General features: G+C 55.5%; 1 protein-coding gene across 4 annotated transcripts; it reads right to left on the bottom strand.

Annotated features, from left to right (window-relative positions):
• Positions 1-64: 64 nt before the first annotated feature.
• Positions 65-20,259, bottom strand: ADCY6 (adenylate cyclase 6). 4 transcript variants are annotated; one of them, XM_046655814.1, is made up of 23 exons: positions 20,099-20,259; positions 17,839-17,924; positions 14,932-15,793; positions 10,920-11,069; positions 10,403-10,524; positions 10,198-10,309; positions 9,905-10,032; positions 9,227-9,385; positions 9,008-9,149; positions 8,763-8,891; positions 8,467-8,492; positions 8,081-8,228; positions 7,759-7,856; positions 7,495-7,582; positions 7,233-7,349; positions 6,795-6,953; positions 6,323-6,501; positions 5,361-5,396; positions 5,148-5,277; positions 4,569-4,832; positions 3,575-3,779; positions 2,627-2,751; positions 65-2,407 (listed from the first exon to the last, which is right to left on the bottom strand). In XM_046655814.1, the coding sequence occupies exons 3-23, from the start codon at positions 15,787-15,789 to the stop codon at positions 2,282-2,284; spliced, it is 3,501 nt and encodes a 1,166-aa protein (XP_046511770.1). In that variant the 5' UTR covers positions 15,790-15,793; positions 17,839-17,924; positions 20,099-20,259; the 3' UTR covers positions 65-2,281. The 4 variants fall into 4 exon arrangements, with proteins under 4 accessions (XP_046511770.1, XP_046511763.1, XP_046511754.1 ...); XM_046655807.1 differs by having other exon boundaries at positions 14,932-15,790; XM_046655798.1 differs by lacking the exon at positions 17,839-17,924.
• Between the last annotated feature and the right edge of the window lie 2,889 nt (positions 20,260-23,148).

The raw sequence follows: 23,148 nt of genomic DNA, 5'->3' as shown, positions 1-23,148 counted from the left end.
ATTTCACTGAAATACATGGTACACCACCCTCCCCCCCTCCCACAGTGGTTACATTATAAAACCAAAGTCCATGGGCCTCCCACCCACTGACTCCCCCACCAACGGTGAGGAAGGGGGCAATGGTAGCCCAGCTAAGGGCATGGCTGGCACTGTGGTGTGGGAAGCCAGGGTGTGGACAGGCCCCTCCCACCTGGCAAGAAGCAGAGATAAGTCACCCAAGGCTGAAGTCTTCCCACTCTGGTCTCCTTACACCCTCACCCCCACCCCAGGGCTCCAAGCAGTCCCTTCCTACCCAGGGATATGGCTGGGAGAAGGGAGTTGATTTTCTGTCTGGACCAAATGGTCTTTTCCCCTCCTGCTGCCTTGGCTAATGAAGTGCCTGATGGATCATTTGGTTGATGTGTGAAGATCCCCCAAGGCAGGCAGTTTGAGCCAGACACCAGGCTTCTGCAAAGAGCTAGAGTCAGAAAGGGCATGAGGAAGGGCAAGAGTGCCACCTGCCCCCTCCACTCCTCAAACGCAGCAACTCTGGGACCCTCTTTACTCTGCCTCTCTAATTGCCTCCAAGAGAAGGCAAGCTTCAAGCAAAATTCAGGCTAATGCCTCTGGCTTAAATAGGTACAAGACAGAGAAACCAAGGCACCAACTAATTCAGGCCAGAGGCAAGGAGGCTGCAGGGAAAGGGACCCTGGTGGGAATCTGGTGTCCAACCTCCTCGCCCTCCTGCCAGCCCTTGGAGGCTTCACGGAGATTGGGGAAGCAGGAACATACTAGACTCAGGCTGAGTCTCAGGTTCCCCATCCCATCCCTAGTACCAGTATCTGAGTCCTCAGAGGGACCCCACACTACCCCAGTCCCAAAGCATAACACATCCCAGGACACCAGCTGGGGAACCAAGGGAATTCCTGAGCCTCTGCCCGCCAAACCCCAGACAGTTCAGGCTTGGTCCCTGCCCCAGGCAGGGAGACAATCATGCTGCATACGTGGCCCCCAAATGGCACTTAGGGATTTGGCACAAAAAGGATTCCTCTCCCCAGGGCCACCCACTTGCTACCACACCCCATCCCACTTTTGGGCAACCTGGGCATATCTCTCCATCCCTTGAAATTAGAAACCCTGCCTTATTCTCAGAAGACAGAGGCTCACAGGAGATAGGCAACCTGGGGTAGAGAGCTGAGGAGCAGGAGCCAAGGACACACACAGACCTGGGAAACAGATCTGCACACAAAGACAGACATGCACGCACGTTACACAAACACAGAGGCCCTCCCAGTGCCAGAGGCTTGGGAGGACAGGCTTGGGATCAGGGTCATCTTTCTCCATGCCCTGGCCCTTTTCTATTTGGCAACAGAAGGGGCAGAGATGCTCCACACCCCCTTGCCAGTAGATGGCAAGAGAGCACTGGGGCAGAGTGACCTGATCCTGACCCTGTCGGGGCCCTCAGATCAGAGTCTGGCACCAACCCACTCCCTGGTCAGCCTGCTCTCTTTGGCACCTGCAGGTGAACTTCCAGCTCCTGATCTTCTGACATCCCCACACACGTGCTTGCTCTCTGGCTGGGCATTTTCACAGTACCAATGAGGCCAGACACTCCTTTCCTTAGAGCTTTGCAGGAACTGGGGTCAAATCTGAGCTGTCAGAAGTCCCTTTGTTCCCCTTTGGGGACAGATCATGGGACTAGGATTTGGCAAAAGGAAATATTCCCCTGAAATATGGATAGAACTGTGTCCCCAGAGCATCTCCCTCCTTTGCCCTGTGCCTAGGAGGGAGATCTGGCTGGGGTGGGCGTATCCAGGACCAGTGCTGGGATGCAGGCAGAGCAAAGGCAAGCAGGGAATAGGCACTCATGCCTGCCCCAGTCTTTGTACAAAATATTCCCAGGAAAAAGAGGGAAAGGAAGGGCCCAGCCCTGAGCCTGTTGCCCAGACAGACAGGGAAAGGGTAGGTATGGCGAGCTGCCATTTTAATCTGTCAGGCAGGAGGGCTTCCACTGCCTCTGCTGCTGCCCCCTCCCCTGCTCCCAGAAGCCGGAAGAAAGGAGAAGGAACAGCCCTACCCCAATTAAAAAAGAAAGTCACTTGCACAATCCTCTTGGTATCCCCTCATTCACCAACCTGAGGGCAGACAAGCATGGTCCCAGCATGGCCTGCTGGGGTGTTCCCTTTTGTGGTCAGCAGGGTCTGGAGGCTCAGTGCTCCCTGCCACAGCTCCACCCAGCGAGCACAGAGTCCACTCACATGCCCACCTTGGTCCCTTCAGCTGAATTGGTAGCTGGGTCCTGCTAACTGCTGGGGCCCCCATTGAGGAAGTAGGTGGTCATCTCCCCCTTGCCCTTCACCTTGACCACCCCTCGACACTCCAGCTGGTAGCCCTTGGCAGCTAGAACCTGGTACAGGTCCGTGGTCACCTGGGGATGTGGGAGGGGAACCTGCTTAGCCTGGGGTCCTTCCTGCTGCATCTGCAGGGGCCCAGGGGTTCTCTAGTCATGCTAGCTTCCCTCCCCCAGCCCCACCCCACCAGCCACAGAACATTGCCACCCTGCCCCTGTCCTAGCTGACTGTAAGAGGGACCTGCAGAAGCCCTCTGAACCCATACCTCTCACAACCTCTGCTCACATCCTCCTCACCTGAATTCGGTCAGGGACCCCCGTGCTGTCCATACGGCTAGAGACATTCACTGTGTTCCCCCAGATGTCATACTGCGGCTTCCGAGCCCCAATGACGCCTGCCACAACTGGGCCCATGTTCAGCCCTGGGTGAGCAGAGCAGCAAGAAACTGAGACTAGTGGATGTTTCAGGGGCAGCCCAGGGAGTCATCCCACCTCCTGGCACCTTAGAAGGACCCAGAGAAGAAAGTGGCAAAGGGACAAGTGTCCTGGTTGTAAAGAATGGAAAATCTGGGCATGTCGGCTGAGGAGCTCCCCTGAGTCAAGACAGTTCTGCTCTAACTGTAGCTAATCCACTGAATGCTCCTCTGTGCCAACCACTGGTAGGCATTTTCCATTATTTTATCTTCTCAACAGCCCTAAAGGTAGGTATCATTATCCCCATTTTACAGATAAGGTAAGTGAAGCTTAGAGAAGTTAGTTGACTTACCAAATAAGCCAGTAAGTGGAACAGCCAGAATTCAAACCAGTCTGACTCCAGAACCCATACTATTAACTACTGCCATCCACCTGTCCCTCTGAGAGGATGTGCCTCTACCAGACTGGCCACAGGCAAGGCACAGGTACTGGAGTTTAGATAAACCTGGTTTTGAATCCCAGTTCAGCCACTTACTAGTTGTCCGACCCTTGCCAAGTTATTTAATCTCTCTGAGAGTCAATCTCTTTATCTGTAAAAGGGGATAATAATGTGAGGGTTAAATTGTGCTAAAAAATGTCTAGGACAGTGCCTAGCACATAATAGGTCCTCAATAAATGATCTCTGTTCTTAATATGAGATGATATAGGAGGTGGAGAAAAGGAAACCTACAGAATCCTGATGGGGAAGCTATGATGCCATCCCCAGCCTGCTCCCTCAGTTTCCCCAAGAAACGCCCTGGGAAAACCTGCCAGGCAACCAGGCCCTCTCACCAATCTTCATCTGGAAATTGTTGAAGGAGTGCTCATTGATGTGCTTCATCTGCTCCATGAGCCGCATGGCATAGTCGGCGAGGGCAGTGATGTGGGAGCGGCCCACCTGATCATAGGTGCTGGCGTTCAGCCCGGAGGCAGCCATGTAGGTGCTACCAATCGTCTTGATCTTCTCCAGCTGCCGGAACCGCTCCTCACTGATGATCTGACCAGCAGAGGGGACCTGGCTGTCAAGGCACAGAGGCCAAACCCACCCTGCCCCATGCTCCACCTCGCCATGCCTTGGCCCCTTGCCCATTCCCTGTCTCAGCAGCTCCCCTCTTCTAGTGAGTGAGCCTTCCAGCTGCTGCTCTCAGTACAGGACTGAGGAGCAAGGAGAACAGGCCTCCTTCACCCAGCAGCCATCAGAACCCCAGGCCAGGACTTCGGCATACAGCCTCAGGTCAACTTCAATACCTCACTCACAGAACCCAGACCACAGAAGGGACATTTAGGCATCAATTATCCAACCCTCTCCTTTGGAAACTGAGTCCCAGAGTGAAGAAGTACCTTCTCTCCAGAACAGTGAATGGCCCATTCCTGACATGGATGTTCAGGACACCTCCTTACTTCCTTGCTTCCATTTTCTCTATTCAGGGATCATCTTGCTTGTTTGGCCTTATGGGACTCTGTCCACAGACTACTGCGTTCTTCAATGACATCCAGTTGGTACCGACCCTGTCCCCTCCATCGATCCTCATGTTCTCCTTTTCTCCCCAACAATGATGACCCTGCCCCACTGGGGCTGACCTCCATGCTGCCTCTGAGACTGTCCCTGTCCCTTTCTCCACTGTGCCTACCTTTACCCCCACTCCTAGACAAATCAAATCTCCCTTCCTCCTCCCAGTACCACCCCCCCCACCCCAATCCTGGCCTTCTCATCCAAAATTCTCCCCACTCCCCTGGTTCTCAAGTCCCCCTACTCTCTGCCAGCACCAGCTGACTGGACAAGTACCTCATCAAAGTCAGCAATGATCTCATTGAGCAGCCGCAAGCACTCGACGCCCTCATTGTTTGCCTCCAGCTCCACGTAGAACTCAGAGAAGTTGGCAATGGAGGCGAACATGACAGCCACACACTCACAAGACTGATAGTAGAGTTCATCGTTCCGGCGCTCCCGGGCCAGGAAGTGGGCAGCCACGTCCTTGGGCAGAATGTTATGCAGCAGCCGCCGGTTGTATGCCTGGAGCTCCTCCATCTCCTCCTTCTCCCCTGTTGCCTGTGGACACCACACCCATCACCCATTGCCCAACATTCACAAGGATGGGTGCAGTAGCCAACACTCAGAGATGGGCATCAGAGGGAATCACGTGGAAGAAGAAAGGCACAGACAGATGAGGCCTAAAGAACAGGCAAAGGGGTGAAGGGGGTGGGAACAGGATGAGGCGAGATAGAGCATGGGCACAGAGGACGCGTGGAGCCAGGGTGGGCTTGGGGCAGCCTGAGCCTTGGTCAGCTAACAAGATGCATTTCTGGCTTGGCCCAGGCTCTGCCCCCAGGATCCTCCCCCTCCCCCAGAGGCCTACTCAGTCACCTGCAGTTTCCAGAGGAAGTCCAGGCGGGCAGTTGATTCCACCTGCTGGGCATGCAGATAGAGCGCCAGCGCGAACACCAGCAGAATCACGGGAGTCATGTATTTGAGTGCCACCCTCCCTGCAGCTGGGCTGAGGGTAAGCAGAGGCATGCTCAGGGTCTGAAGGAGGCATCTGGCAGCCCCACCCTTTGCTGCCCCAGAACCCTCACTCACCAGTCCAGCCCATCGAAGGTCTCATTGGAAGAAGCCCTGGCAGGAAGATACAAGAGACAAAGTCATCGGGTCTTCCTGGGTTGCAGGGTGGGGGCATAGAAGGTGAGACAGAAACTGCACTTACTGAGCACATACCGTAAATCAGGCATTGGGCCAGGGCTTCTGCTTAATAGTAACTCATTAAGAGCAGAGGTTAAGAGAACGTTCCACTCCTGGCTTGTCTACTTACTAGCTATGTGACATGGAACAAGCTGCTTAACTCTCTAAGCCTCTGTTTCCTCATCAATAAAAGAGGGATCAGATCTAAATAATGCCTGCAAAAGGCTTAGCATCATGCCTGGCATGCAGGAAGCCTTCAAAAAATGTTAGTTACTATAATCTTTACAACTACCCCGTGATATAGGTGGCACTGCCATTTTACGGATGAGGAAACTGAGGCTCAGAGAAGTTAACTCACCTGTCCAAGGTCACACAGCTCACGAGCCACAGAGCAGGGATTCAAACCCCGCAGACTCCAGAGGCTTTTTCTACCACACCAAGCTATGGTTGCTTATCACAAGGGGTGGGGTTTTGCAAAGGAAAAGCCAGTGTGATATCCCAGGCAAAGCCCTCAAGCAGTAGTCAGAAGTTTTGGTTCCTAACCAGGGCTCTGCCACCAAGCAGCTGTGTGACGTAGAGGTGGTTAAGAGAATGGATATGAAAGCACCATGCAAATCTGAGAGGGAATTCGTTTTTTTTTTAATGTCTAGCCTAAAAACAGGGATTTCCCAGGACTGGGGCTTCCTTGGGGTGAATAGGGTCATGTGCTGAGAGCTCCTCCACTGCCTCCGTTCCCCCTACAGGTGAGGGGTGAGTGGTGGCATTCCAAGGTACAAGGGGCCTGGGCACCAGACAGACTCACAGTGACCCAGCAGGGGGTTAGGAGGCTCTTGGAGGATTAAAGGGGCTGAGGAGAAACTCACAAGCCATGGACGCCAAGCAGCAGGTCATAGTTGTCAAAGATGGTGGCTGGGGGACCCAGCAGAAGCAGCACCAAGTAGATGAGCCCCAGGACAAAGATCATGGCCAACTTCCCGATGCTACTGATGTGCAGGAAGACAGAGCTGGCCAAGAGACTCAGCAGCATGTTCCCGACCAAGTACTGAGGGCGATGGCAGAGGCAGTGTTGGGTGAAGGCGGAGGCCACGGCGCCCCCGTGCAGGGAGAGTCCTGTACTCCCCTGCCTGACCTAAGCTCCCCTCCACAACCTCAAACCCAAACCTCCTTCACCCTCCACAGCCAGCCCCCTCATCAGACCAAGGTCCCTGGCTGCTCCTAGAGTGGGGACTCTGGTGAGACCCTGGGTCCCCAGTCCCATCACCAGGAATGGCACAGAGGGGTCAATAACTGGTACTGATCAGGACCCCCCCACCCGCTTGAGCACTGCTTGGACACCTCAGGGAAGCTGCAGGTAGGTGCGGTGCCCTCACAGAGGGGAGCATCCAGGCCCAGAGAGTAATTGAGTTGCTGCAGGTGGCAGGCAGTGATGTCGGCAGGTGTTAAATTCAGCATCCGGGCTGCGCAGGTCCGTATTGGGGTGTGGTTACAGGTGAACTGCAAAAGTGGGGGTGGGGGGGGCATATCAGGGTAACCAAGAAGGAGAGAGGTTACAAGGGCCATGCCCAGGAGCTTATACCCCAGAAGCCAAGTTCTCCCTGAGGGATGACAGGAGGTGGGGAGAGCAAGGAGAAGGGGGAGTTAACCTCACCCTCTCCTCTGGGATAACAGGCTCCCTGACGGCAGGAAATGTGTCTTATTCCTCTCTGTACCGCCAATACCCAGAGCAGTGCTTGGCACAGAGGAAGGGTGGAAGAATTCCCACTGGACCTTTACCATGTTGGCGATGGCGGAGGTGAACACAAGCAGGACTGAAAAGATGCCAACCACGGTGCTGTGTGCCCGCGAGCGGACAATGCTGCGTGACAGACGTTGCAGCGCCTTAGGGAAGAGCTGCAGGTAGGCAAGAGACGGGGAGTTGGAGGCTAAGTCAGCCAAGGGATAAGGCCAACCAGGGATGGGGCCCAGTGTGACCCCTTTCCCCGTGTGACCCCTCCCCACCCCTGACCCAGCCTGCCCTGGAAGGCCCCCTACATACAGAGCCACAGGAGTACACGGCACAGGTCAGCACAGTGATCAGCAACAGCAAGAAGATACTGGCATAGATCCCAAGCATCAGGGTTGAACTGGGGCAGAAGAGAGACAGGGAAAACATTACTCTGCAAGATCCAGGCATCCTTGTACCACTCCCCAGACAGGCACGATGCAGACTCCAGGGACTGTGGGCTTGTGTGGGTGTTAGGAAGGTTCTGGGAAGTGGTGGAGGGAAGAGAAGCTAAGCAAGGCAGGGCAGGGCTCTCACTGTGGGAAGATGAGGAGCTGGATGAAGCAGATGAAGCAGAACACCAACAGGGCACAGGCCACATAGGCTCCGAAGCGGGGGTCCACCTTCCGCGAGTACTGAGGAGAGGAGGCTGAGCTGGCACTGGGCTCTGCCCAGGGGGAGGCAGGGCACTACCAGAGGCCTGGATGGGGTGCCCAATTGATATGAATCCCCACCATGCCCTGTGGTCACCTTCCCATTCCCCAAAAACCTCTCCTGTTCCCCCCCCCGTGCTCACGCTTCCCTGCTGGACCTCCCTCCTCCCCAAGCCCTTGTCCTCCTGCCCTTGCATCCCCCAAACCTTCTTTTCAAGGTCCTCTCTCTGGAAGGTGAGCAGGAACCGGCGCACATGGTCCTTGCGCAGCTGATCGATGCTGCGGGCATCAATGGCACGGCCCAGGAATTCGTCTACCTCATCCTCAGGGTTCAGGGCATCTTGAGCACCCCGGCTGAGGGCAGGGGACATGGCTTCACCAGGTGCATAAGCATTGCCATGTGAGAGGCAATGAGAAGGGAAGGGCAAGGACAGCACCCAAAGGAGGGAGCGTGAGCCGGGTGTATAGCACCTGTTCCCACATGACACATCTAAGGTCCAGGAAAGAGGGGGATCTCAGCTCCCCACAGCCCTGCCCCAGGGTGCAAGTGCCTTCTCCCTTCTCTTCCTCCCTCCTCAATAACCTGACTTACTTGTCTTTGCTGGAATCATCAATGCCCTGGAGAAAGGGATAGAGTGTGCAAGTGAGGTGAAGGGCAGATCCTCCTTCACCTCTACAATCCCCTCCCCATCCCCAACACTGTGCTGAGGGCTCCCCAGCCATATACTTGGTGGGCTTGGAACCCCTGGAATGAAATCATCCCTCCTACCCGCAATACCAGAAATCATACATGGAGATGGCAGCCACCACAAGGAAGACAGAAGAAGGAAGGGGGACACAGACTGTTGAGAAAGTGAGGCCCCAGGTCTTGGTGCTGTGGGCCCTCACCATCTGGCGGAAAGCTTTGGAGTCCTTGGCCCGGGAGAAGGCACGGTCAGGCACCCAGCGTGGCATCAGCCCTTCCACGGAGTTGGCCCGCGTTCGCTGCAGCTTGGCCAGCATGGCCTTCTCCTCCTTCTGTGTGGGCAGCACGGGTACAGGCTCAAAAGAGGGGCCCAGGGAAGGCCTCTACCCACTTCCCCCATTTGCCTTTCCCCCAGCCTGCCCCTCCCTCCACCCTGCCATGGCCTGACCCGTTTCTGGCTGGCTCCCAGGATGAGGAAGGTCTCGATGTGCTGCTCCTTGAGGTACGCATTGCGCTCACCACCACGGCCCGGCTCCACCTCATAGTCCCCATTCAGGTACTGCAGTGTGGCTCGAGTGATGTGGATCCGGCTGTGCAGGGACAGCAGGGTGAGACCTGGGCTCTCCCAGGTTGCTCCCATCCCTCACCACCTGGACCCCACACTCACCCAGCCCGGCCCCCAGCTTCCATGTGGTTGGCCAAAGTTACATCATTGGACCACACATCGAACTGCCATTTCCGCAGGCCAAGGACACCGCAGTGCACGCGCCCACTGTGGATGCCCACGCGCATGTTCACATTCACACCTGTCACCTCACGTACCAGCCTGAGAAGAAGTGACTCCAGCTCAGCTCCTGGCACAGGCATCCCCACTCCCAGCCCAGAACCCAGGCCCTTCACTCCCCTCGGAGCCACGCAGGCAAGGACAGACCCAGATGCAGGGCACAGGAGCACAGCCTTGGCTGGACATGGGCAGAAGGCTGCATGGGGCTCAAGGACAAACGTTTGAGAACTGTGTTCACCAGCAGGGACCCAGCAGCATCTTGTGGAACTGAGCTGGGAGAGGAGCAGTCACTGTTCTCCCCTCATGCCTGCTCATCTGGCATTCTCTCCAGCCCAAATCTACTTCACCCTGGCTCTCCCTACCCTATCCCAACTGGCTGGAGTCTCAGGTGCACATGGACCTTGACACGGGCTGAAGAGAGATCCATTTCCCTCCCCAGTGATGGATCTCAAAAACAGAGAAGCGGCCAAGAATGAGGAAGAATCCTGAGAACACGTCAAAGGGTAGGAGCAGGCAGGGGCACCCTCAGTTCCAGGAAGCCTGGGAGGGGGCGCTTCTTACGAGATGGCCTCAATCATGTCCACCCCCATCTCCACACAGCAGTGGGCGTGGTCTGCCCGGGCCTCTGGCAGCCCTGACACACAGTAATAACAGTCCCCTAAGATCTTGATCCTCAGGCAATGATTTTCCTAAAGGAGAAAGAATTGGGGGAGAATCACCTTTACTCTCTTGCCCACCCAGCCTGCCTGGCCCACCACCCTCACTGCAGACTCCATCTGCCCCACCCCTCAGGCTGCCACGGTGAGGCTGTGCTCTCACCAGTTGGCCCTGCCGCCAAGCCCCAGCACCCTCACCGCAGCCAGCTTGTCAAAGCGGGCAAAGAGCTCATTCAGGGTCATGACCAGCTCCTGTGCAGTACACTGGGACGCCAGGCTGGTGAAGCCTTCAATGTCCGCAAACAGGATGCTGTGGATGATGACAGAAGATAGAAGAGCCACAATGCCCTCAAACACTGCCAGATCCCCCACCTCTCCTGGCATCTTCTCACCCCCACCCTACCTGACATTGTCATGCTTCTGGATGTAGATCTTGTGGAACATCATGTCTTCTTTCTTTGTGTTGATGTCTTCTTTCATTTCCATGGCAACGTGCTGGGGCAACACCGACAGCAGCAGCCGCTCCTAGACCAGTGGTTTCAACAGGGCACTACTATCTTCTTGGCCTCACAATTTAACCTATCCTGGTCCCTCCACACTCTCAGAGCCCTCCCAGACCTTTCTGGAGAACTGAGCTTCCCTTCTGGACCGTGGCCTGACCCTCCCCCATTAGAGCCCTCAGCAGATATACATCCCAGCCCTCTCTGACCAGCCTCCATTCAACCCCTCCAATGTGCTCCCATCTACTCCCTCTCACTCTCGGACAGGACAGGAACCCCAGTCTTATAGGGCCTCTGGGATGCACAACTGGGGGAACCAATCACATTTATTCGACGGAGTTATATGAGGCAGCAGATCCAATCCACAAGCAATTTGGGGGTGAGGAGGGGAAAGGCCATGGTCAGGGAGAGCAGCCCCACCTGCTGCCGATTCTCATGCTGCAGGTGCAACCGGGCCTGGATATAACCGCGGGTCTCCTGAAAGGCCTGGCGCTGAGACACCTCAGCTGGGTAGTGTGTGCAGATGCCGATGACGTTGGTGCAGAGGAACAGCATCATGTTGGCACCGAGCTGCAGGAAGGTAGCAGAGGCAGACGGGTGACCACCCCCCATGTACACAGGCGCAACTAGCTAGGCTTTCTGGAGATGCACTCCTCTGGGGAGGAATCCAGGATCCTGAGCCCTGTCTCTCCCCAAGCTGTCCCCTCCCCTGCCGTATATCTCCTCCATTCCCCTCGGATTCCAGCTCCCTGCCTGGATCACTCCATGGCTAGAAATTAGATCTTTTCACAGCTCCTGGGAGCAGAAGCACCAACTAGGGCCACATAGGTCATGGGGCCTGGGCCCAGCACACTATGACTTCCTGCCCCACAAACACCCCAAACAAAAAAATGCTGCTCCTTCTGCATGTAGTTCTCCTGACAGGACAACACCCAGAGACCTGAGCTCTACACCCTCCTGTACGTGCCCAGGACAACTGGCTTCATCTCTCTGGGCCCATTTGCTCACCTGGAGAGGCAAAATAAGATCTCTAAGGTCCCTCCCTGTCCTGACATAATAATAATAATAGTTATTATTATTATTATTACTGGAGCTAATTTGTTGGCTGCCTACAACGTGCCTAGATTCTACAGGTGTCTTCTATACATTAACAAATGTATTTCTTATAACTCTATAAAATAGGTAACACTATCTCATTTTAAAGGTGAAGGATTTAGGCACAGAGAAGCTGAGTAACTTGCCCAAGATCACACAGTTGGTGTTGGCTGGTGTGGGACTTGAGTCCAAATCCTGTGTCCTAACCATACAGTATGGTACATTGTGAATTTCCAAGATTCCTACTCACCCGACTCACCCGAGTTCTTGAGGCCCAGCCTCAGAGCCCAGGCTTGGGAGTCACCAATTCTCCCAACATGAAGGACCCTTCCCAACTGGGATAGGGTGCCACCATGCCCTGCCACCCCCAAGACTTGGCCCCGCCAGGCCCCACACCCTGGGCCCCTGATCCTAGGATGTTCAGCCCTCAATCATCATCAGTAGCACTGACTGGAGAGCAAGTCTAAGGGGAGCTGGCCTCAGTGTTTCTGGAAGTTCAGGGATTAACCTGGCACCTGTGGCTCTACCCGAGTTGGCTAGGGCAGGGCTCTAATTTTGAGAGACGGCAGGGAAAGAGCACCAGCTGGAAGCCAGGAGTTCTGGGCTCTGCCTGGAACCAGAAGTAATGCAGCACACTTGGGCAGGTCACTTAATCTCTGGGACCTCGGTTTCATTTTTCTTGGGTAAAATGGAGGGATGGGTCGGCGAACCCCCAAGCCATTTCCAGCTCTGATCCTCTAGGATTGGCCTCCCCACTTCCCTTCCCAGTCCAGCTCACAAGGCCCCCTCCCAGCAGCAGGGGTGAAGAGGGGGGCGTGCTATCTCCCTCAGGGGTTTCTAAGAATAGCCCCCAGTGGGGAAGAAGAGAAGGGGGAGCAAACCAGGCAACTTCCCTTCCTGGCCCCAGGAGCCCAAGAGGAAAATGTGAGTCATGTGGAGGGAAGGAGAAGGGGGACAAGAGACTGAAATAGATCTGTACACAGACCCCCATCCGACTGTGAGAACAAATGGATGCCAGGGCACTGCAGGAGACCAGGCTGGGCCAGGGTGGCTGAGTGAGACTGCTCGGCGTGTCTGAATGAGTGGGTCAGAGGAGAAGGAAGGCTCCTTCCTGTGAGCGTGAGCGGGACCAGATCTGGGAGGTAGCTGCCCAAGGATCCTAGAAAGGAGGCCACAGCCCCACCCGATCCAGAAAGCCACAGGCCAACTGGGCACAGGGAATCCTCAGCTCAGAGAAGGGGTATGGACAGCCCCGGCCCCAAGGACTGGCAGAAGGGCAGGGGCGACTTTCTCCACTCACCCCAGGAATGTGCCTGCCGAGACCCACTGGGTGAGGCTGCAGCCGGGCGCCCCTGTGGAGGCGGGAGACTGGCATAGCCCTGGCCTTCATGGGGCTGCGCCTCCCTAGTCAGGCCCTGGGCCTGGCTCTGGGCACCATGCCAGAGGAGAGCAGGGAAAAGACACCCACCCACCCTTGATGAACCAGAGAGGATGGGGGGAAGGGAGGCACCACCTCAAAGCTCCTCCTTCCCCAGGAAGGCAGTCCAACTGCAAAGCACAGCATGACAGCTACCCTGGAGAGAAGTAGGGGCTTAGCAGCGGCAGAAGGACCCTGGCCCTTTAAAAGATCTGACAGTAACCTGTGGGCACACGTTCCACAAACAATCAGACTGTAAAGTTAACTTTGAAAAGGTACATTCTGTTCTGGAGCACAGGCTGGGGCGGGGAAAGGCATCATGCCAGAGCACCCAGCTTCTCACCCTGGGAGCCCCAGGCAACTTCCTCTTTGTGGGTGGAGCTAAGGTGGGCTACAGGCCATAAGCCTTGGGCAAGGCAGAGGCTGGTTCCCTCAAACCTTGAGCAAGACAGAGGATAGCACCTTCTAAATCAGGGTACCAATGGAGGAATCATGAGGTATGTTGGCTGTGGGGCTGCACCTACAGCAGCCCCTTAAGAATCAGCTGGGAAGACACCCTGGTCTCTGCTCCCTGGTCAGGGGGACGACATGAGATGGCAGACTCCACAGTTCATGTCTCTCTGAAAGGGACTTTCCAGAAGCCCCTTCACTGGGTACCATCCCCTGCACACTCCCACACCTCCCTGCCCCCAGGTGAGAACCTGCCCTGTCAGGTTCTACTCCACTTTGGGAGAGGGTGGAGCCCTAACAACAACATCACCAGACAGATACTATTTTTATCCCAGCTTACACACTGGGAAACTAAGGCTGGGAGAGGCAAGGTTAGTTGTCTAAGATCTCACAGAGAAGAGTGCAGCCAATGGAAAACTAGGTCTGCCTGCAGCCAAGCCTTTGTTTCTCACTGGACACCATGCTGTCAAGCCCCACCTCACACACCACTCAGAACCCAGAGGCAGCAGCCGGCAGGGGCAGAGAACCTCAAGGGAGGGCTGCCAGACCCCTGGCACCCAGTGGGAGGAGGGGAGGACGAGATCAGACCCTAATGCCTGTCTTTTCTTTTCTTTTTTATTTGAGGAAGATTAGCCCTGAGCTAACTACTGCCAATCCTCGTCTTTTTGCTGAGGAAGACTGGCCCTGAGCTAACATCCTTGCCCATCTTCCTCTACTTTATATGTGGGACGCCTACCACAGCATGGTATGCCACGTAGTGCCACGTCTGCACCCGGGATCCAAACCAGCGAGCCCCGGGCCCCGAAGCGGAACGTGGCACTTAACCGCTGCGCCACCAGGCCAGCCCTGCCCATCGTTTCTATAGTCCAACCCCATCCAAACCACTCTCAGCCCAGGAGAGAACTGACCCCACTCATCACCTTCCCTGTCCCCTCAGAGATGGCCTTGGTCCAGGAGAAGCAACTCCTCCCTTACTAATTCTATCCAAAACCTGCTCGACCCCTGCAGACCACCACCTAGAGCTGCTTTTCAGGGATGGCACCAGGGTATGAGTCTCAGGTGTCAACCTGGGGCCAGAGATGCCAGGGCCTGAACACAGCCTACACTGCTCTCAGCCCCGCCCCCACCCTGGGGCTAAACATCACATTCCCACCTCCAGCCCTACATTATGTCTCTATTATTTCAAGGGCCTCAGGCCAAAGAGCTGTAGATTGTCGCTCATGGTGACAGAGTACAGGCTTGGGTCCTGGAGTCCTCCCTCCCTCAGCAGCACCCTCTGCCCCAGAATGGAGGTGGACCCCTGGAACTTGGCCTTCCATCACTTGTCCCTCCTCTGAGACACAGCCAGACATCTCTGTACCCAGTATCCACCCATGACCCGTAGCTACCCATGACTCACTCACCCTCGATTACCAGACCCCTTCTCATTCCCAGCCTGGTGTCCCCATGCCTACCTCCCCGACCACCCACCTGCTTCCAGAGGAAGGCGTCACCACGGTTGAGTTGCCAGGCCAAGATCAAATGCAGGGTGGAGAGGCCCAGGCCGCTGAAGACAGCTGCCCGCATGCGGATGGGTAGGAGCGTGTAGGTGATGTAGACAAAGAACACAGGGCACCAGAGGCCTACAGAGGGGCTGTGGGGGTTGGCTGCCAGGGCACCGCCGACCTGCACGGCTGCCAGGATGCCTAGCACCACGTAGCTTACCACCCACATGGAGTCCTGGCGGAAGCTGTGTCGGTTACACACCACCATAAGTGCCACAAAGAGGGCAGCTGCACAGGCCAGCAGGGCCACGTAGGCAGGCTGAGGGGGGGCAGGCGCGGCATGGAAGGCCAGCAGCACAGCTGTGAGCAGCACGAGCACCGCCATCAGCAGCGTCAGGCTGCTCTGGTTCATCTGAAAGAAGTACCGCTGGTACAGGCGCTCCAGCTTGGCTGAGCGGAACTGCTTTGACTGGAACACCTGCACCAGACGGCGCCAGCAGGATTGTCTGCTCCTGGGGGCCACATCAGGCGCCACCTCAGCCGCCCTGGCCACTGCTGCTGCCTCAGTGTCCTCAAAGGCCAGGGCCACGGCCCGCAGCCCCAGCTCCTTGCCCTTGCCTGGGCCACCCCTCCGGATGAAGGCCTCATCCTGCCAGCGGCACCGAGCGGGAGCTGCAGGGGTGGGGCTGGGTGGCTGTGCATCCTGGAGGCAGCTCATGTAGCGGGGTGCACAGAAACCACTGGTCCGTGTGCCGCGGCGTTGTCGCTTCTGCCCATTGCGTTCACCCCAGGCTGTTTTCCGTTCATCCACTTTGGGGACCAGGAGGCCACTAAACCACGACATGCTGCTGGAAGGAAAGGAATGAGATGGTATCAACACTACCATCACGGCCCAACACCACCAGTAGCTGCCGTTAACTGAGCGCCACTTCCCATTGCCACGCTTCAGACACACCATCCTCATACAACGTCTCTGAGGAAGATGATGGTATCCCCATTCAACAAGGGAGGATCAAGCCCAAGATGAAGCAGCCAGACAAGTGTGAGAACCAAGATTCTAACCCAGACCCATCTGACTCCAAAGCAGTACACTTACACATTCGCCTCTTCCCTAAAAGGCACTGATTTCTCGATGGTTACAAACTCAAGTGCCTGTGTCGAGGAGCAAAGCCACCCATGGTTCAGGAGGAGTCACACCCTGAGCATGGGGACAAGCACCACCCACACCAGTGGATTGTTGCCACCAGCATCCCAGTGGAGCCTGATCTGATTTTTCAACAGAAGCTGAACAAAGAAGACGCACATTTTAATGCAACATCTCCTGATTTTTAAACATTGGCAAGTAATTCACATTTTTCAACACTGAAAGCCAAACAGATCACGTCTATGGAATGAATTCAGCCTGTGAGCTGCCCATCGGTGACCTCTGTACAAAAGGGAATCTCTTTCCACATCCTTCCCCATCACCACTCAGTCACACTCACTACACACACACACACACACACACACACACTATGCACACTTCACCAAGCAAAATGCAACTTCTCCCTCAGGTCACAGCTTAAATGTAACTTCCTCACGGAAGATGTCCCAGCTCCCCACCCAGACTAAGTGCGGACCCGTTTACCCTCTGTACGGTTCCTCCATAGTACTCATCACAATTATAATTAAATTGTCCCTAGTTTAATATGTGTTTCCACCCCCTAACTACAAATTTTGTGAGGCACCAAGTACTGAGCCGGCTCATAGCAGGGACTCAATAAATATATATTGAAAGGGTAGAAGGAAAGAAAGCTCAAGGGGATTGGTAGAGAGCAGCTAATGTGAAATAATAACTAATAACGATAATCCTATGATTCTTCCTCTCACTTGCACTTCGGTCCTCTTAGGCCCTTTGCTGTTCCCTAACACACCACGCACAGGCCAGCCTAGGACTTTGCCGCCTGCTGTTCCCTCTGCCTGGAACAAGAGCTCCTCCAGGTCACAGCTCAAATGTCCCCTTATCAGTGAGCTTTCCCTGGCCACTCTATTAAAATAGCAACCCCCTTCCGGGAGCTCCCTATCTCTCTTCCCAGCTTTATGCCTTATTTTTCTCCACGGCTCTTATCAGCAGCTGCCGTTCCATATATTTTTCTTATTTGTTCATTGTCTGTCTCTCCTAACTGGAATGTCAACTTCATGAGGGCAAGGGTTTGGGCCTGTTTTGCTCATTGCTCTGTCTGCAGCACCACGTAGGGTCTAAATAAATGCTCACTGAGTGGATGGCTGCATGGCTGGATGGATAACACTGCCGTGGACTTTCTCTGTGCTGGAAACTTTTCGAAGTCCTTTCATATGCCTAATTCTATCTGTTCTTCACCAAAACCCTATGAAGCTGGTCGTGTGACCACCTGGGGCACAGGAGATTTGACAGAAGAAAAAAAAAGGAACCCAGGTCCACAGCCATTTTATATGGCTGATGCAAGGTATAGAGATCAGGAGGAATGAAATCAGCCCCAGAGGTCAGGTTTCCTGGAGGGAAGTGTCCTGAATTGGGGTGGGAGGACTCTACGACAACACCCTCAACGTGTCTCCCTAGCTGAGCCCAGCTCAGGAGAAGGCAAGGATGAGAGCATGTCATCCATGGATGCCTGTGCCCCCACCAGGGCCACATTCCTCCATGCCCACAGGGCACCCTGAGGGGCTCCTGTGCTTAAACCTGCAGAGCTAGCAGCTCTGACATTTGTACTCACCAGGGGACAGGGGGAGAATACCCAGCTCTTGCCCCAGGTGGCCACATGACCAGACACTCAAGCTAGACAAGCGGGGCTCCAAGCAGACACCCAGGGGCCCAGAAAGCAGAAGGCAGACTGGGGAGCTCTCTGCACACACGAAACCCCCATCCCTGGTTCACCTTCAGGCAAGTTCTCTGGCAACCCTTCTCCTGTATCCCACTGAGCCGCACGCCCTCCAACTCCTTCACATCACCAACAGCACCATCTGGAGGGACGAAGCGGAAACCCAAGACTTCTGGTCAGGCTGGCATTTGGAAAAGGTCACTAAAGAAAGCCTGGCTCTTCAAAACACTTCATTAGAAGTATGATCTTTGGAGTGAGACCAGGTTTCAAACCATACTGTGATTATTTGCTAGCTTCATGGCCTTGGACAAGTCTCTTAACCTCCCTGCGTCACTTTCTTTATCTGTAAAATGGGAATAGTTGTGAGGTAAGAATCTAACGGTACTTGTCACATAGTAGACACTCAATAAACATTAGCTCTTCCACCCCAGACCACTTTGAACCCAAAACTCTGCCAGTAAGAAGTCACGACATAAGAAGACAGGAAAGTCATGAGCAAAAACACGCATCTCCCCAGCCAGGGAGATGCCTGGTTCTATCAATCCCTGTGTCCTCGGCTGTCAGTCCCCACAGCTGCTGGAGACAGAGCCCAGAGTGAGCAGGTTTCCCACCCCCCTCCATGACATTTTGCTTCAGCCTCCTCCCACTTGCCGGTCCCCTGACCTGTTCTTACACCCCCACTCCCACCGGCCCAGACCTCCATTCCCAAAGGACCTGTTTCTGGCCATGTTCCCAGCCCCCTGGAAGCACATCCTAACATCTGGCTCATACCCACAGAGGAAGGGGTAGACACTGTCCAGGGGAACACATGACCCTCCCAAGAACACTGTGACCCCACAGGGGATAGCTTCAGAGCTCTGTAATTGTCCAACCAACTGTAACCATCCCACCCTGGGCTCCTCTCCAGGCTCTGCCCATCTTGGAGAACTCACCAGGCTCCCAGCACTCCTGGCACCACATGCCAGGCTGGTATGGCAGGGAACAGGGGAAAGCACTGTTCAAAGCCACAAAACTTCCCTATATGGTCCCCCAACCCTCCTTGCCCGGGAACCCATCACTATGAACCACAAACCACCTCCCTCTTCCCCCGAGACAAGCTCCTGAGCCTGCGCCTCCGACCTCCTCCTCCCCTGGGTCCTGGACTCTTCGCTCTCTCTCACAGATCTGCTGTTCCAGGCACCACCGGCTCCCACAGCCAGAGCCATGTCCATTCAGCCTGGTGGACGGAGGTCCAGGGCCTCCCAGACCTCAAGTCCCTGCCAAACCCTGATCCTCCAGCCTGAGACCCAGAGTCTGAAGCAGGCCAAGGCCCAGCCCCAAGGATAGCCCTGCTGGCTGCTTCGCCCAAAGCCTTTTCCTGGCCACCTCCTGTTGTCCTTTCCTCAGGGGCCCTCTGCTTCTGCCCTCCTTGGCAAAAGGAGGCTCTAGGGGACTTTAAAAGACTTCAGAAAGTTCATGGCAGAAGGCACAGCCCAGGGAGGGCCCTCAAGTGCCAGCACCACCCACCATGCTGGGATGTGGGCCTCTATTCCTGGCCTTTCCAGATGTAGAGGAACCTGCCCAGGGAGGGCCTGTATCTGGAGGTCCAGCACAGCCTTCTCCTCTCTTCCCCAGCCCTTGGTCTCCCTAAAGACCGCAGAGGGCTCTTACCTCCACGGGCAACCATCCAACCCCCACCAGGCTCCTGCAACTCACAAGGGTACTCAGGAAAGGGGAGGGTATGGGAGAGGGGTCCCCAGGGCCTGATTCCACTTCCAGCTCTGCAGTCAGGCCCCAGAGCCCATTCTGAATAAAGTCTGCTCCCCCTGCCCACCCTGCAGCGGGTCCTGACACCACCCCTTTCACTCACAAAGTCTAGGGGGAGGGGAGGAGGTTTCATGCAGGCAGCGGGCATACCCCCGCCTCGCTGCCCAGGCTGCCTCCCCCTCCCCTAAATATAATCACACTGTACCCCAAACTCGGAGGGTCGCCCCACAGCCCTGCTGCAAAAACCTCGGGACAGCCCCTCCCCCAGTGCCTGCCTTTCCCCTCGTCGGAGCCAGCCGGGAACTCGCTTCGGGTGGAGGAAGGGAGGCGGGCGGAGGGCGCGCGGGTGGGGAGCCTCGAGCCCGGACCGGGAGTCCTCGAGCCCCCAGCTCCTCCCAGACCTCCGTGTGCCAGCCCCAGCGGCCTCAAGGCTCCCCCAACACCAGCGACACCACCCGTCCCCGGCTCCGCGCCCCCACCGAAGAACTCTCGGGAGCCGTGCAGTCTCCCAGCCGCCCCGCCACCGAGAGCCGGCGCCGCCACCTCGCCCAGCTCCAGGCGCCGTCTCACCTGCCGCCCGGGGTCCGCGCCTCCCCCGGGCCCCCGCCGCGCCGCCCCCGCGGGCTCCGGCCGGCCGGCCGGCCGTCCCGCGGTCCTGCTCGGTGCCCGCGCTTCCCGGCCGTCCCTCCCGCCGTCCGCAGCCCGCCCGGCCCTCGCCCCCTCCCTGCTGTCCAGCGCAGCCGCCCTCTACCCCGGATCCAGAAGTCCCCTCCCCGCCGGCTCCCGGACTCCCCGCCTTAAAGGCACAAGCTCCCTTTGTCTGGGCACCCCCTCCCCTCCCCAGACGCCCGGCCGAGTGGCCCGCTCTCCTTCCGAGGAACAGGGTAGGGGTGAGGGAGACCAAAGAATGGGCCCACTCCCTCCGCGCGCCCCCTCCTCTCCTCCAGCCGCTCCCTCCCCCAGTCTTGGGAAAACAAGCGGCTACTGTTCTGGGATCAAGACCCGGGGTGGGGGGAGGGGGGGCCGCCGTCCAGCTCCCCCTTCCCTCCACCCCCATGATGCATCCTCAAGCATTCTCCTCCCACCCTCACCCGAGGGGTCTCCAAGCGCGCCGGCCAACCCACCCTCTCGCCGCGATTACCGCCCCGCCTCGCACGCGGAGGGTCGGGGTCCCCTGGCGCTGAACCCGTGCCCGGCGCCCACTCCTCAGCCCTCCCTTTCTCCCTCCCCCGAGCCCCCACCCTGCCATTCCCGCCCTGCCTGCCACGGCCCTGCTCCCTCCCGCGGGAACTCAGTTTAATAATTAATTAAGATTTCATTCCACAAGGCGCCAGGTGTGTGCGGCCTGCTTCCCTGCACACCACTTTTTTCCTCCTCCTCCAACCCTCTGGGGCACGGCCCCGACGCGACGAGAATCTGCTGCACCCAGAGCCCAGAGAGGAACTGAGGGAAGGGGCACTCTCCACGCTGCCCGCTGAACCCACTCTCTCTCTCTGGGGAGCCCCTCCCTCGCACCTGCCAACGTGCAGACTCCGTACCCTGGCACCTCTTACCCAAAGGGTTGTGCTTCTCTGCTGAGGGTGGGGGATAACGGGGGAGGGGTGCATTGCTAAGTGCACGTACTGAGAAATTGAGACTTTTATTTATTTCCCACGTTATCAAGCACGGTGCAGCAGCCCAAGTTACCTGGGTGATGGGAAAATCACGTGGAAGCTGCTTTAAACCCTTTGAGGGTGAGAAAGATGGTGTAGCCAGAAAGGGAAAGAGGGTTAATTCCCAGGATGTAGATGAGTCTGACTTTAGAGGAGGTGCCAGTCCTTCAGATCTGGGAGAAGGGCAGCTTGTCTGGCTTCCCTTGGAGGCCGCCAATGGTTCCCTCAACCAGACCTGTAGCTCCTCCTTCCTTTGGCAGCCCTTTCCCCATCGGAGCTATCTAAAGCTGCTCCCTCCTCAGGCTCAGTCCTCCCTACATTCTTGTCCTTCAAGGCCCAACTCTGTCCAGTCAAATCCCGGCTGGGATTCCTAAACCCAAGACAGAGCTTGAGGCAAGGGACAGAGGGGAAGAATTAGGAAAATCCACTTCCATCACTTATCGGGCATATATAATTACAAACCATATACCTTGGGTGAATCATCACTTCTTCTCTGAGAGCCTCATCTATAAAATGGGGATAAAGCTATTTACCTTGTCTTTCTTACAGGATTTTGAGGATCACCCAGAAAAATGGTTTAAATGTTTGAAAATGAGAGAGAGATTATTCTCCCACATACGATCCTCGGTTGTATAGGTCCTGCCTGTTATTTGACCTTCACCTGACTTCTCCCTTCAAGTAGCCAGTATTCTCAGCACTATCAAAATTTCCTCTCCAACCTGAATCCAGTATTTGCCACTTACTTCTTAGAATAATATGTTTATGGGCCATATGGGGAAAATACAAAAGACAATAAAGGAACAGGAAATGTGTGCATTATGAAATTTTATGTTTGGAATGGAAGGCTTTGTCCCTCGTTTTATTTTGGAATGAAAAAAAAACCATGTGGACACCAATCAAGTAAGTTGGAGAAGTATGCTAGGGGCCCGTCTCCGGGCGTTTTAAGTCACGCTGGCCTCCTCTACCCTAGTGTATGGCTAGTGTGTTATTCCTGCCTCCTGAATTCCAGTTCCAGTTCCTGGAGGGCAAGGCCACCATCAGCACCTTACTCAGAAGATCTGTTTCCACCACTATAGACTGTTGGGGCCTTAAAAATGATTCCAGTCTCTTATTTCATAGATAGGAAATACGAGCTAGTGCTAGGCATAAGGGAAATGCTCAATTATTGGATTTATCATTTATAGGATATTAGAGCAGGAAGAGGTCTTAAAGATTATCTCATTCAGCTGCTATCCTTTTAGTAATTATAATAGCAAGCACTTATATAGCATTTACTATATGCCAAGTATTCTTCTAAGCCCTTGACATAAAATAACTCATTTGTCCTCATAACAACTGCATGGTGCTATTATTATCATGCTCACCTTACAGATGGGAAAAGTGAGGCCCAGAGAGGTCCAATAATTTCTCCAAGGTCAGAAAGTGGTAGGTCCAGGTCTGAACACTTGCAGTGTGGCTTCAGAGTCTGTGTTTGTAACCATCATGCTACACTGACTGCAGAAAACCAAGCCCCTGAGATGAGAAGTGACTTGCCCATAGCCACACAGCTGGTTGGTGACAGCAGTAGGACTAGAACTCATAGCCACTGACCCCACTTCATTCCTCTTTCCACTGTGCCTCACTATGATTATGTCTGTATACGTCATAGACATGGATTGTGCCAGTCCTTTCCTGGTATTTCCTCAGAAGCACAACATTCTTCTGCTGGTGGGTGGGCTTCATCCCCATTTGGCTGTGGGGAGTGCATTGAAGGATGGGGACAGTGGGCCCTTGATCTCTAGCTTCGTGATCCAAAAAGTGTGAGGACCGCTGTTACTGACAAACTGCAAAGGGCCAGGGACACCTCATCAGACCAGCAGGTTCGAGTCTGGGCCTCCCACCAGCCCCCTCCGTGATGGAGCATTACACGTGCAGGACATGGTTCAGTCAGACCATCTCTCTCTGAAATGCACCAAAGCTGAGTGAAAG

The sequence above is a fragment of the Equus quagga genome, chromosome 1 (assembly GCF_021613505.1).
Source record: "Equus quagga isolate Etosha38 chromosome 1, UCLA_HA_Equagga_1.0, whole genome shotgun sequence".
Classification (NCBI taxonomy): Eukaryota; Metazoa; Chordata; class Mammalia; order Perissodactyla; family Equidae; genus Equus; species Equus quagga.
Note: the sequence above shows the minus strand (reverse complement) of the source record. Positions and strands in the feature narration are given on the sequence as shown.